The following is a 12,682-nucleotide window of genomic DNA, read 5'->3' on the forward strand; positions in this document are numbered from 1 at the left end:
CGCTGTCAAGAATTTTTTGGAAATATTTCTTTCTATGAAAATAAACCTCTTCAAAAAATCATCGATCTTGGACTCTGGCGCTGCCTCACTCAGACACATAACCCCGTTGCTGCTCTCGCTTTGGATGTCTCTGTGCTAACTTGATTCTCTTGTTCACCAATCACTTAGCCAATTACTGCTCAGAATGACGGCCACGAATCTAGCATGGGTCTCGCGATGAACCGCTACATCGGCAACTCGATTTTGCCGCTGCTGATCCAGCACTCTGCTTTTTACAACGAAGCCGACAATTATGCCAGTCTGTTGGACGCCACTCTGCACACTGTGTATAGGCTCTCCAAGAACAGGATGCTCACCAAGGGACAGAGAGAATCTGTCTCGGACTTTTTAGTAGCACTGACCAGGTAAAATTCTATTGGAAATAGAAAAATATTTTCTCACATATTTCTGCGCTTCTAGTCAAATGCAGCCAAGCATGCTTCTGAAACTGCTGCGGAAGCTTACTGTGGACGTTTCAAAGCTGTCCGAGTACACCACTGTTGCCCTCAGAGTAAGTCAAATTATCATAAATATATTTATCAAAAGTTAAATGAATTATTTTTGTTTGCAGCTCTTGACTCTGCATTACGAGCGCTGTGCCAAATACTACGGCTCCACCTCTGTTTCTCAGAGCATCTACGGAGCTTCGAGCGACGAGGAAAAGCGCCTCACTATGGTTTTGTTCAGCAACATTTTCGACTCTTTGTCTAGGATGGAGTACGACCCTGAATTGTTTGGAAAAGCCCTGCCCTGTCTGACAGCCATTGGCTGCGCCCTGCCCCCTGACTACACCTTGTCCAAGAACAACGACGAGGAGTGCTACGGAATCAAGTCTTGCAGTCCCGACGGCCCCTACGACCCTCAACCAATCGATACTAGCGTGTAAGTTATATTGTTAAGGTTTTGGCAGTGCAATACACGTTATTAATTTTGCAGTGTCCAACTGAATAACGACCTGTCTAACATCATCCAGAAGTTCAGCGAGCACTACCACGATGCGTGGGCTAGCAGAAAGCTGGAGAGCAGCTGGCAGTATGGAGAACAATGGTCGGACTCATCAAAGACACACCCAAGGCTCAAGCCGTACAATATGCTGGCTGAATATGTAAGAAGAGTTAAATTTTATGAATTTCGTACCATCAATTTTCCATTTTCTCTAGGAACGGGAACGCTACCGTGACCCAGTCAGGGAGTCCATGAAGGCATTGCTGGCAATTAATTGGAGCGTAGAGCACGCTGAGGTGGAAGACGAGTCAAGCCGCAACTCGGGACGAAGAGCCTCCAAGGGTCCTGGGGACTCGAACAATCCATTCGACTACCACCCTCGCCCGGTGGACATGACCAACTTGACCCTTAGCAGAGAAATGCAGAACATGGCTGAGCGCCTGGCCGAAAATGCCCACGATATCTGGGCCAAGAAGAAGAAGGAGGAGCTCATTGCGTGCGGTAATTAAATAATATGGCTAATGGGTAGACAAATTTTTATTAAATAATTTTGATCCAGGTGGTGCTGTGCATCCTCAACTTGTGCCTTACGACCTCCTGACCGACAAGGAGAAGAGGAAGGACCGCGAACGTTGCCAAGAGTTCCTCAAGTACCTACAATACCAAGGTTTCAAGTTGCACAAGTGTGTATTTTTCTTTATTTATACAATTTGGAAGTGCTTTAACTCATGTCATTTAAAGGCCTACTCGAGGTGGATCGGTTGAAAGCGAGGGTGGAGCTGCAAACGCTGCGATTGAGTTGCGCTTTGCCTACAGCCTGCTGGAGAAGCTTATCCAGTACACGGATACTGCCTCCATCAGCATGAAACTGTACAAACCCTCCACAACATTCAGCAGGAGGAACAGTTTCAAAACCTGCACGAGAGATATCAAATTTTTCTCAAAGGTTTAATAGCTAAAATATAAATTTTCATTTCAAAATAACACTACTTTTTTCTTTCAAGGTTGTGCTTCCATTGGTGGAAAAGTATTTCAGCGCTAACAGAAGCTATTTCATCGCTGTAGCAACCGCTACTCACACTGAAGGCGCAGCGTCGCTCAAGGAAAAAGAAATGGTCGCAAGGTAGAACAACATGAAAAAATTGAATTTTTGAATTTTGACAATTTGACTTTCTCACTTTTTAAGTCTGTTCTGCAAACTGGCCAACTTGTTAAGAACCAAACTAGCTGCCTTTGGCGCTGACGTGAGGATCACTGTGCGCTGCTTGCAAGTACTTGTAAAATCCATCGATGCCAAGTGAGGAATTGTACATCAGATATATTTTTAACGTTATCTTATCACTGAAATTGAATAGGTCCTTGGTGAAGAACTGCCCTGAGTTTATTCGCACCTCCATGTTGACTTTCTTCAACAACACAGCTGAGGATCTTGGCCACACAGTTCTCAACTTGCAGGAGGTAAACGTTTTTAAAGTCGTGTTAAGTAAAAACTAAACATCTTTCGTAAAAGGGCAAATACAGCTACTTAAGAGGAACCCACCTGAAGACCTCCACTTCTCTGCAATACGTTGACGGAGTCATTTTGCCAGTTCTAACAGAAATGTTTGATCACTTGGCGGCATGTGAATACGGCTGCGATCTGTTGCGTTAGTATATATTTAGCCACGTGAATGCTGATTCGACTGTTTATAATATTTCAGTTGATGAAATTCAGTGCGCAGCCTACAAGATTCTGGCCAGCTTATACACGCTCGGAACTGACGGCTCGCTAACAAATGATAGGTTAAAATGGAAAAAAGGTGCCCAACGTTTACTTCATATTTGAATCGTTACAGGAAATTCCTGAAAGTCGAGTTGGGCAGGCACAGGCCCGCACTTGGAAGCTGCCTCGGCGCCTTTTCATCTTGTTTCCCTGTGGCTTTCTTGGAGCCTCATCTCAACAAACAGAATCACTTCTCCATCCACTTCAGAATGGCTGATCATTCGCTCGAAGCTCAAGACGTGATGGCCAGAATGGACCAGATAATGCCAACATTGGAGACAGTGTTGGGCCAAGTGGAATCGTACGTCGAGTCTGAGAGCGCGCACTCTGAAGCCCCTCACATCATTGACGTAATTTTGCCAATGCTCTGCTCTTATCTTCCCTTCTGGTGGTCGCAAGGCCCAGATAATGTTGGTGCCAACCCTGGAGGGTTAGTTAAAATTATCGACTTGTTTTACACCTCAAAAGCTAATAAAATTAATCTCTGCAGAACTTATGTTACCATGGTGACGAGTGAGCAGATGAACCAGCTGCTGAAGAACGTTTTGAAAATGATCAAGAAGAACATAGGCAATGAAAATGCACCATGGATGACAAGGATTGCTGGTAAATTTTTTATCAGATTAAAAAAATAATAATTTTATGCCGAACTTGTTCAAATGTTTTAGCGTACACACAGCAGATTATTATCAACTCTTCCGAAGAGTTGCTGAAGGACGTGTTCTTGCCTTTGGCTGAAAGGGTGCGCAAGAGGACGGACAACATGTTCCACAAAGAGGAGTCCATGAGAGGATTCCTCAAATCATCTGCGGACGATACCTCTCAGGTTTGAAAGGAGTGCTGACAAATTAAAAAATATGTATAAATCGATTCATTGCTATTTCCAGCTGGAGTCACAGATCCAGGAAGATTGGCAACTGCTTGTCCGTGATATTTATGCATTTTATCCTCTTCTCATCAAGTATGTCGACTTGCAAAGAAATCACTGGCTCAGGAATAACATTTCCGAGGCTGAGGATTTATACAACCACGTTGGAGAAATTTTCAATATTTGGTCCAAGTCTCAGGTAAATAATAATTTTTTTAGAATTGATTAATCTGATCACCCATATTTAGTACTTCTTGAAAGAAGAGCAAAACTTTATTTCCGCCAATGAAATTGACAACATGGTGCTGATAATGCCGACGTCCACGTCAAGAAGGTCAGCAGTTGTGAGTGACGGAGGAGCAGTTCAGGGCGGTGGAAAGGTGAAATTCTAAATAAATAAATAAATGGTGACTGATTTTTGTAACGCATTCTCAGAAAAAGAAAAAGAACCGCGAAAAGAAGAAAAACAAAGACAAAGAGCTGCAGGCGTCGCTGATGGTGGCGTGCTTAAAACGTCTTTTGCCTGTTGGGTTAAATCTGTTTGCTGGAAGAGAGCAGGAGCTAGTTCAGCACTGCAAGGACAGATATTTGAAGGTTCATATTAAAACATTAGACGCTATTATTTAAAATTGATATTTCCACTTGTTTTACAGAAACTGCCAGAGTATGAAATCGTTGATTTTGCAAAGACCCAATTAACTCTGCCTGACAAAATCGACCCTGCGGATGAAATGTCTTGGCAGCACTATCTGTACTCGAAGCTGGGAAACAAGAAGGAGCCAGAAGGCGAAATTGCTGGAACACCACCAAACCTGAGCGAAAAGACCAAAATTATTGACGAAGTGGTTGAGCGCATCGTGGCGATGGCCAAAGTACTCTACGGTCTGCACATGGTGAGTTTTCTAAAGAGCACTTATATAATTCTCCAAGCTATTCTCAGAGTGCCATTTTCCGCTCTTGGTCACAAATCACTCTCTTTCTCTGCTTGATTTTGGTTTATTTATAATTTGGTTCTCTCTCAATTGGTATTCAGATCGACCACCCACAACAACAACAGAAAGGCGTCTATCGCTCTGTTGTTTCGATACAACGCAAACGAGCCGTCATTGCCTGCTTCAGACAGGCAACACTCCATTCACTTCCCAGGTACAGGATGAGACCCAAAAACGTGTTTACTGATTTTGCTCTATTTGTCGTTTTCATAAACATGGTGTTGTAGCAACTTTTGAAATATTTTGCCATTTCTAACCTGTGGTTCCCTCTCTTGCTTTTTGATGGCCTATAGCTCTGACTGACAGACTCTTGTTTTCTAGATCTTGTGCTGCTGTGTAACAAAATATCTTTATAATTAACACAATAATGAACTCATTTATTACTGTGAAAAATTAAGACTTTTGGCACCCACTCACTAACACTCAGTTGATGATATGTGTCGTGCGCCTTGACACTAACCACTTAGGCAAAATAACCCAACTAATTGACGACAGGCGCAGAGACCACCCGCGCCCAAAAAGAATTGCTGGAGGAGAGCGATTTCAGCCTACAGGAAACGGGCAGCGATAGCATGTCTGCGAACACAACCTCTGTATGCAATTCCCAGGTAGAGATTACTAACAAATAACGTTAATACTGGCAGTACCAATCGACGTTTCTAGTGAAAAAATATGTATTAAATGTAACACTGTAATAGGCACCGGGCTATCAATTTCTTCCTGCGCTCATATCACGAGCTCTGGTTGGAGGATGAAAATGTTGGAACTGAAATTATGATCGAAGATTTGACAGTAAGACAGTTCTCACTCTGCGATGAGAATTCACGTAAATTGAAACATTTTAAAATTTCCTAGCAATCATTTGAAGATTCTGAGCTCAATAAGGGCGAGGAGGAAGAAGAGGGAAAACCAGATCCTCTGAACCAGTTGGTCACCAACTTCTGTAGAGGAGCTATGACTGAGCGAAGCGGCGCCCTGCAGGAAGATCCTCTTTATATGAGCTACGCCGAAATCATGGCCAAGTCCTGCGGCGAAGAGGAAGAGGAAGGTGGAGATGAGGGCGGCGAAGGAGAAGAGGGAGGAGCATCCATCCACGTAAGAGCGAATTAAGAGCGAACAATTATTATTCCTCTACTAACAGTACTAATTTTAATTAAGAGGGCTATGGACAAACTAATGGTAACCCTAGCTTAAAAGTTATTTCACTTATTTGATCAGCGAGGCCTAATTCGAAAAAAATAATTACAGGAGCAAGAGATGGAAAAGCAAAAGCTGCTCTTCCACCAAGCGCGCCTCGCCAACCGAGGAGTGGCAGAGATGGTGCTCCTTCACATTTCCGCCAGCAAAGGTCAGCAGAGCGAAATGGTGATGAAGACCCTGCAGCTGGGCATTTCAGTCCTACGAGGCGGTAATCTGGACATCCAGATGGTAAAAAGCCATTTAATTTAAATGCAGAAGGAGATATAACTAAAAATAACCAAATTCAGGGCATGCTGAACCATCTGAAGGAAAAGAAGGACGTCGGCTTCTTCACTTCCATCGCCGGCTTGATGAACTCTTGCAGTGTGCTAGACTTGGATGCCTTTGAGCGAAACACAAAGGCCGAAGGACTGGGCTGTGGTGCCGACGGTGCCGCTGGTGAAAAGAACATGCACGACGCTGAATTCACCTGCGCCCTGTTCAGATTCATTCAGCTGACCTGCGAGGGTCACAACCTAGAGTGGCAGAACTACTTGAGGACGCAGGCCGGCAACACTACTACTGTCAACGTGGTTATTTGCACGGTCGATTATCTGCTGCGTCTGCAGGAGTCAATCATGGACTTTTACTGGCACTACTCGAGCAAAGAGCTCATCGATCCGGCAGGAAAGGCAAACTTCTTCAAAGCCATCGGGGTCGCTAGTCAAGTTTTCAACACACTGACTGAAGTTATTCAGGGTCCTTGCACACAGAACCAGCAGGCACTTGCTCATTCAAGGCAATGACAATTTATTGATAATTTTTTTATAATAAAATGGTTATCATGTGCATTTTAGATTGTGGGATGCTGTTGGTGGCTTCCTCTTCCTCTTTTCGCATATGCAAGATAAATTATCAAAGCATTCAAGTCAAGTGGACCTTCTCAAGGAACTGCTAAACTTGCAAAAAGACATGATTACAATGATGCTTTCCATGCTTGAAGGTTTGGATCCATTTTTAAAATCGTAAAACTAACTAAAATGCAAATATTTAAAGGTAACGTTGTGAATGGTACCATTGGTAAACAGATGGTGGACACTTTAGTCGAAAGTGCGTCCAATGTTGAGGTAAGATCAAAGAGAAGATAAAGATACAGATGAATAACAACTGAACTTATTTATAGCTGATTTTGAAATACTTCGATATGTTCCTTAAACTGAAAGACCTGACTGAATCTGCCAGTTTCAAGGTAAAGATCAAGAGGAAAGTTTTTATTTTTTAACCAACCTTATCGTAATTTTAGGAAGTGGATTTGAACAAAGACGGATGGGTGTTCCCCAAAGACTTTAAGGAAAAAATGGAACAATCTAAAAACTACACAGAGTAAGCTTATTCAACTTGAGTTTTCCTGAACTAACAAATTTCAACGATTTTAGAGAGGAAATCAGTTTCCTTCTGGCCTGTTGCGAGACCAACCATGATGGAAAAATCGACTACGTTACCTTTACCGAGAGCTTCCATGAGCCTGCGACTGAAATCGGCTTTAACTTGGCTGTGCTGTTGACGAACCTTTCTGAACATATGCCAAACGAACCTCGGTAAAATTAAAATTTTATCTGAAATACCGGATAAGCACGCAGCTTATTTTAATAGTTTGGCACGATTCTTGGAGACTGCTGGCAGTGTACTTAACTATTTTGAGCCTTTCCTTGGAAGGATTGAAATTCTGGGTGGTAGCAAAAAAATCGAGCGTGTCTACTTTGAAATCAAAGACACAAATATCGAGCAATGGGAGAAACCCCAGATTAAGGTAAAATACCAAAACAGTGTAGTGTATTAATGTTCCACCATCAAATTGCACTTTAGGAATCCAAACGTGCGTTCTTCTATTCCATTGTCACCGAAGGTGGTGATAAAGAAAAACTGGAGGCCTTTGTAAACTTCTGCGAGGATGCCATCTTTGAAATGCAGCACGCAAGTGGGCTCATGTCCACTGACGAATCTGGAGGCGCAGGAAAGTCACGTGAAACCTCCTACAGCTACCTTTCTGAAGAGGACGAAGAAAAGTAGCTCTTGATTAAATGTTAAATAATCTGAACTGATCAAATTATTATTATTTGCAGGCAAGCAAGTCCTCTCCAGAAGGGCGTTCAGTCCGCAAAGGGTGCTATCCACACTTGTCTTGCCATGCTGTCGCCTGCCAATTTGAAACTTAAGTTGGCCGAAATTCAGCAAATGAGTGGCCCTGAACTTGTGGTTGGCTTCTTCAAGATGTTCTTCTATATATTCTACTACTTCGGATTTGGCGTTGCGACTATTATTAAGTAAACTTTCAAGTCACCGCAGTCAAAATGAAATTTTTAAAATATACTCTAATCAGGTACTTTACTGGCATGCTAATGTCATTGATGCGAGGACCACAGGTCGAGGAACCAGTTGCAGAAGTTAAGGAGGAAGAAAAGATCGGTATGAGAAGACACGCGCTGCCAGCACCTGCGGTTCCAGCGGCAGAAGAACCACCACCTGGTCAACTTGCACTTCCGGAAGCTCAGAAGGATGCTGCGTAAGGATTAAATTTTAACTTTTAGGCGCATTTAAAAGAATGTCGAAAATACAGGGATGGAGGCGAAGGAGATGCCGCTGCTCCAAAGGCAGCTGCGGAGGGACAAGGCGAGGCCCCTGTCGGAGAAGGAGGCGAAGAGCTCAAGGCGGAAGGTGGTGAAGGCGGCGCTATTTCAATTTCTGACCTCCTAGGGTATTTTGAAATATATTTGGTTAATTCCTCTGAGATTTATAAAATTTGTTTAGCGGAGAGCAAGCCAAGCTGGCGGCCGCTGCAGCAGCAGACGCAGCTGCCCAACAACAGGCAGCAATGGCAGCTATCGAAGCCGAGCATAAGCAGGAAACTGTCAAAGAAACTTCTCCTGTCTCGCAGGTAAAGGCCAATTAGTGAAAATAAATATCGCAATACAAATTCTAAACTGCATTAGATCAACTTTGGCGAGTACACCAAGCGCTTCGTTAGCTACCTGGCCAGGAACTTCTACACCATGAAATACGTTGCTCTCGTTTTGGCGTTCAGCATCAACTTCATGCTTCTCTTCTACAAGGTATAACCACAAAAATAAGATCGACATCCCGCTAGAGTAATTCAAAATTGAACTGATTTATTAAAAAAATGAGTACGCAACCTGCTAGACGCTCATGTGGCGCCGGTTGCATAACTGCTGAGTACCCAGGCGATTACGCTATCCTCTTTATAGGTGACGACTCTGGGCGAAGATGATGAAGACGACGACGGTGGAGCTTCTCAACAGATGGACGACCTGCTTGATGAATTGTCAGGCGAGGCGGTGAATTCGACTGAGGGTCTTGACGATGGCGACGACGAGGACGAAGAAGACCCGATTGAATTGGTGCATGTGGATGAGGACTTCTTCTACATGGAACATGTGCTGCGTCTGATGGCCTTCATTCACTCCATGGTTTCTTTGGCGATGCTCATTGCATACTACCACCTCAAGGCACGAGCAAAAAATGAAAGCCTTACTTTTCATAACTAACTTCTGTTCTAACAGGTTCCTCTGGCCATCTTCAAGCGCGAAAAGGAAATTGCTCGACGACTTGAATTTGACGGATTGTACATTGCTGAACAGCCCGAGGACGATGACATCAAATCACACTGGGACAAGCTCGTCATTTCAGCAAAGTAATAACGATTTTTAAAAGGAAATGTGTCATTAACAAGAATATTAGGTCGTTCCCTGTCAACTATTGGGATAAGTTTGTTAAGAAGAAGGTGCGCACAAAGTACAGCGAGACATACGATTTTGACGCCATTAGCAACATGCTTGGAATGGAAAAGACCTCGTTTACTGCGGCTGATGAAGAAAAGCCAACTGGAATTCTTAACATGTAATACTTGGTGTGAGGAAAGGTTCAATCACTAAAATACCGTATCACTAGGATTCTCAATATTGACTGGCGCTACCAGGTTTGGAAAGCGGGAGTCACCATCACAGATAACGTATGACAAAATAAAAAACCTTTGCTAACACAATGAAAAACTATTTGCAACCCTCTAGGCTTTCCTGTACAGCTTGTGGTACTTCACCTTCTCTATTCTCGGCAACTTCAACAATTTCTTCTTTGCTGCCCACTTGCTTGACGTGGCTGTTGGTTTTAAGACTCTGAGGACAATTCTGCAGTCAGTAACGCACAACGGAAAACAGGTAAGGTACCAAATTTTAATTCCTCTAACAAGTGACCACCAAATTTAAAACAGCTCGTCCTTACTGTCATGCTGCTGACGATCATTGTGTACATTTACACCGTCATCGCGTTCAACTTCTTCCGCAAATTCTACATCCAAGATGAGGATGACGTGGTGGACAAAAAATGCCACGACATGGCTACTGTGAGCTACTGATTGAGTTTTCCTACCCCAACTTAAAAATAAATTATTTTTCAGTGCTTCGTCTTCCACTTGTACAAAGGAGTTCGAGCTGGTGGCGGCATTGGTGATGAAATCGGATCTCCCGATGGCGACGAGTACGAGGTTTATCGCATCCTTTTCGACATCACTTTCTTCTTCTTCGTCATTGTCATCCTGCTGGCTATCATTCAGGGTATAGCTGTTTCCCGTGAAAAATTTAAGTTATCTAATCTAAGTTAACCCCCTCCCTGTCACAGGTTTGATCATTGACGCCTTTGGTGAGCTCCGTGACCAGCTTGAGAGCGTGAAGGAGGACATGGAGTCCAACTGCTTCATCTGCGGCATAGGGAAAGACTACTTTGATAAAGTACCGCACGGATTCGACACCCACGTTGCTCAAGAGCATAATCTAGCAAATTACATGTGAGACGACCTTCCGAATTTTAACACTATATTTAATTGAAATTCCCCTCTTCCAGGTTCTTCCTGATGCACTTGATCAACAAACCAGACACTGAGTACACAGGTCAGGAGACATACGTGTGGAACATGTACCAACAAAGGTGCTGGGACTTCTTCCCAGTTGGTGACTGCTTCAGGAAGCAGTATGAGGACGAGTTGGGCGGAGGCGGAGGATAATTGATGGGCCCAGCAGAACTCAAGTCACCTTGTGTTTTTGTATAAATTTCTCAAATCAAATGTTCTGATTGAAAACATGTTTTCCTTGTAATGTTTAATCCTTAGAGTACTTCCCGTCCATCTCGAGTGGCTCTTGAACCTATCTAATTAGGTATTTGTTTACTTGTTAAGTATATCACGTTTGATATAAAAGCGACTTCAAAAGCAGTGCAGGAAATGGTTGCTGGTTTTCTTGTGCTTCTTGATAATAAATTAACAAGCCTTTTAACCCATGACTTTTTTCATACACGTTCCCTAAAGATTGGCATGCATAAACACTAAAAAGGGCTGTACTTACAACATTTCCTGCTTCACAGTCACTGACCAGAAGTGCAAATTCAACCTTTAAAAATTTAATTAGCATGGCTTTTTAAGTAAAGGCTGATAAATTTAAATGAGACAATCTGTGTTCAAGATTTAGCAAGTAGTCAGTTGTTTGTATTTAAGGTATAATGATACATATATGTAATGAGGCTTTAGAAGTAGAAACAAAAAGAAACGCAATCCTTGAAATTGAAATGAACAAACTTATTATGCTATTATGATCAACATACACATGAAAGTGGAATCATGATAAAACTAGTCTTGGAGACAATACCACAACTACGCACATATAAAAATATTTAAAGCCACACCATGGCGGGGAAAATTGTGTGGAATTATGATAAAATTAAATTAGTAACACACACTGCTCTTAGAAGTCCTGAGATGCCTGTTTTCCTCCAACCTTGCCAGTGCCTGGCCCTGTGGTGGTCTTCTTGGGCAACAGCACTGCCTGAATGTTTGGCAGGACACCACCTTGAGCAATGGTTACACCAGAGAGCAGCTTGTTCAGTTCCTCGTCGTTTCTAATAGCCAACTGCAAGTGTCGTGGAATGATCCTGAAACAATCGCGAAAATTACATTATTTCATAGAGTTTTAGAGAAACACAGAGTTAAAATAAAAGATTTAATAGGAGTCAAAGATTGTTAGAAATTTGATATATTTCTGTGCGCTGAGGTAGCAAAATTGTTGGTACATATATATGTCGAAAATTCTGAAAACGCACCTGCTCTTCTTGTTGTCACGCGCGGCATTTCCTGCCAACTCAAGCACTTCAGCCGCCAAATATTCCATGACTGCAGCCAGGTATACTGGTGCGCCTGCACCAACACGTTCAGCATAGTTGCCCTTGCGGAGCAACCTGTGGATTCTGCCGACTGGGAACTGCAGGCCAGCACGGCTAGAGCGGGTCTTTCCCTTTGAGCGAGCTTTTCCTAAATTGAATAGAGTAGAAATGAGGATTAATTGTTATGTATAATTATAATTAATGAGTGTGTGCAGTGCATGTTAATAAAAATGATTTTCCATACGTTTGAGTCATGCGGTATCATAGGAACAAGAACATAATGTCAAAAAAATTGCTATTAAAAGTTATATTAATTATGTGAATATGTACATACGCACAAAATAATTTCTTCCAAGGATTCGAATGAATCAAAATTACTCACCTCCTTTACCACGTCCAGACATGATTGATAAGGGCAGAAAAGTGAAAATGCAAGGCAATTAAGAGAAACGAAGTGCCTGTGACGAACGATGAACAATGCAGTCTTAACAGAAAACGGAGAGTTGAAATTTTAACGGAGCGAAGAAAGGCGGGAAGATTAACCAATGAGAGAACAGCTGCGGACTGCGCCGACTGCGGTTTAACGTTGACACTCGAGCGCCGATCAAGGAGGTTATGCTCAATCACCTTTATCGAAGATGTTAAACCCCCTTCTTACAGAGTAGTTGAAGTTTA

At 42.8% G+C, this 12,682-nt stretch overlaps 2 protein-coding genes across 2 annotated transcripts in view; one reads left to right on the top strand and one right to left on the bottom strand.

The window, feature by feature from the left end:
- RyR (Ryanodine receptor) overlaps positions 1 to 11,127 on the top strand; it is a 32,771-nt gene extending 21,644 nt beyond the window's left edge. Inside the window, 46 exon segments of the mRNA XM_065476826.1 lie at positions 184 to 404; positions 460 to 550; positions 611 to 921; positions 976 to 1,144; positions 1,200 to 1,485; positions 1,544 to 1,667; positions 1,726 to 1,930; positions 1,989 to 2,107; positions 2,171 to 2,281; positions 2,340 to 2,442; positions 2,495 to 2,630; positions 2,685 to 2,766; positions 2,820 to 3,176; positions 3,237 to 3,352; positions 3,415 to 3,572; positions 3,634 to 3,813; positions 3,863 to 3,994; positions 4,050 to 4,208; positions 4,268 to 4,507; positions 4,648 to 4,760; positions 5,305 to 5,398; positions 5,462 to 5,701; positions 5,765 to 5,785; positions 5,855 to 6,034; positions 6,094 to 6,584; positions 6,643 to 6,788; positions 6,842 to 6,912; positions 6,969 to 7,034; positions 7,089 to 7,168; positions 7,222 to 7,383; positions 7,439 to 7,595; positions 7,652 to 7,851; positions 7,909 to 8,109; positions 8,166 to 8,348; positions 8,403 to 8,540; positions 8,594 to 8,720; positions 8,776 to 8,895; positions 9,049 to 9,309; positions 9,364 to 9,494; positions 9,542 to 9,700; positions 9,752 to 9,812; positions 9,871 to 10,017; positions 10,071 to 10,202; positions 10,257 to 10,413; positions 10,478 to 10,643; positions 10,700 to 11,127. Coding sequence (XP_065332898.1) covers positions 184 to 404; positions 460 to 550; positions 611 to 921; positions 976 to 1,144; positions 1,200 to 1,485; positions 1,544 to 1,667; positions 1,726 to 1,930; positions 1,989 to 2,107; positions 2,171 to 2,281; positions 2,340 to 2,442; positions 2,495 to 2,630; positions 2,685 to 2,766; positions 2,820 to 3,176; positions 3,237 to 3,352; positions 3,415 to 3,572; positions 3,634 to 3,813; positions 3,863 to 3,994; positions 4,050 to 4,208; positions 4,268 to 4,507; positions 4,648 to 4,760; positions 5,305 to 5,398; positions 5,462 to 5,701; positions 5,765 to 5,785; positions 5,855 to 6,034; positions 6,094 to 6,584; positions 6,643 to 6,788; positions 6,842 to 6,912; positions 6,969 to 7,034; positions 7,089 to 7,168; positions 7,222 to 7,383; positions 7,439 to 7,595; positions 7,652 to 7,851; positions 7,909 to 8,109; positions 8,166 to 8,348; positions 8,403 to 8,540; positions 8,594 to 8,720; positions 8,776 to 8,895; positions 9,049 to 9,309; positions 9,364 to 9,494; positions 9,542 to 9,700; positions 9,752 to 9,812; positions 9,871 to 10,017; positions 10,071 to 10,202; positions 10,257 to 10,413; positions 10,478 to 10,643; positions 10,700 to 10,859 — 7,464 coding nt within the window. The 3' untranslated portion in view covers positions 10,860 to 11,127.
- Positions 11,128 to 11,307: 180 nt separating this feature from the next.
- On the bottom strand, positions 11,308 to 12,539 carry LOC135934829 (histone H2A-like). The gene is made up of 3 exons (XM_065476823.1): positions 12,390 to 12,539; positions 11,948 to 12,155; positions 11,308 to 11,779 (listed from the first exon to the last, which is right to left on the bottom strand). The coding sequence occupies exons 1-3, from the start codon at positions 12,409 to 12,411 to the stop codon at positions 11,593 to 11,595; spliced, it is 417 nt and encodes a 138-aa protein (XP_065332895.1). The 5' UTR covers positions 12,412 to 12,539; the 3' UTR covers positions 11,308 to 11,592.
- Positions 12,540 to 12,682: the final 143 nt, after the last annotated feature.

Source organism: Cloeon dipterum, chromosome 1, assembly GCF_949628265.1.
Source record: "Cloeon dipterum chromosome 1, ieCloDipt1.1, whole genome shotgun sequence".
Taxonomy (NCBI): Eukaryota; Metazoa; Arthropoda; class Insecta; order Ephemeroptera; family Baetidae; genus Cloeon; species Cloeon dipterum.

What these genes read in the sequence shown, in the direction of transcription:
- LOC135934829 (XM_065476823.1), bottom strand. Translation starts at nt 12,411, where the DNA reads ATGTCTGGACGTGGTAAAGGAG. An exon ending in GTCTGGACGTGGTAAAGGAG is followed by an intron (nt 12,156 to 12,389) that starts GTGAGTAATTTT and finishes TATTCAATTTAG; the next exon opens with GAAAAGCTCGCTCAAAGGGA. An exon ending in CGTGACAACAAGAAGAGCAG is followed by an intron (nt 11,780 to 11,947) that starts GTGCGTTTTCAG and finishes CGATTGTTTCAG; the next exon opens with GATCATTCCACGACACTTGC.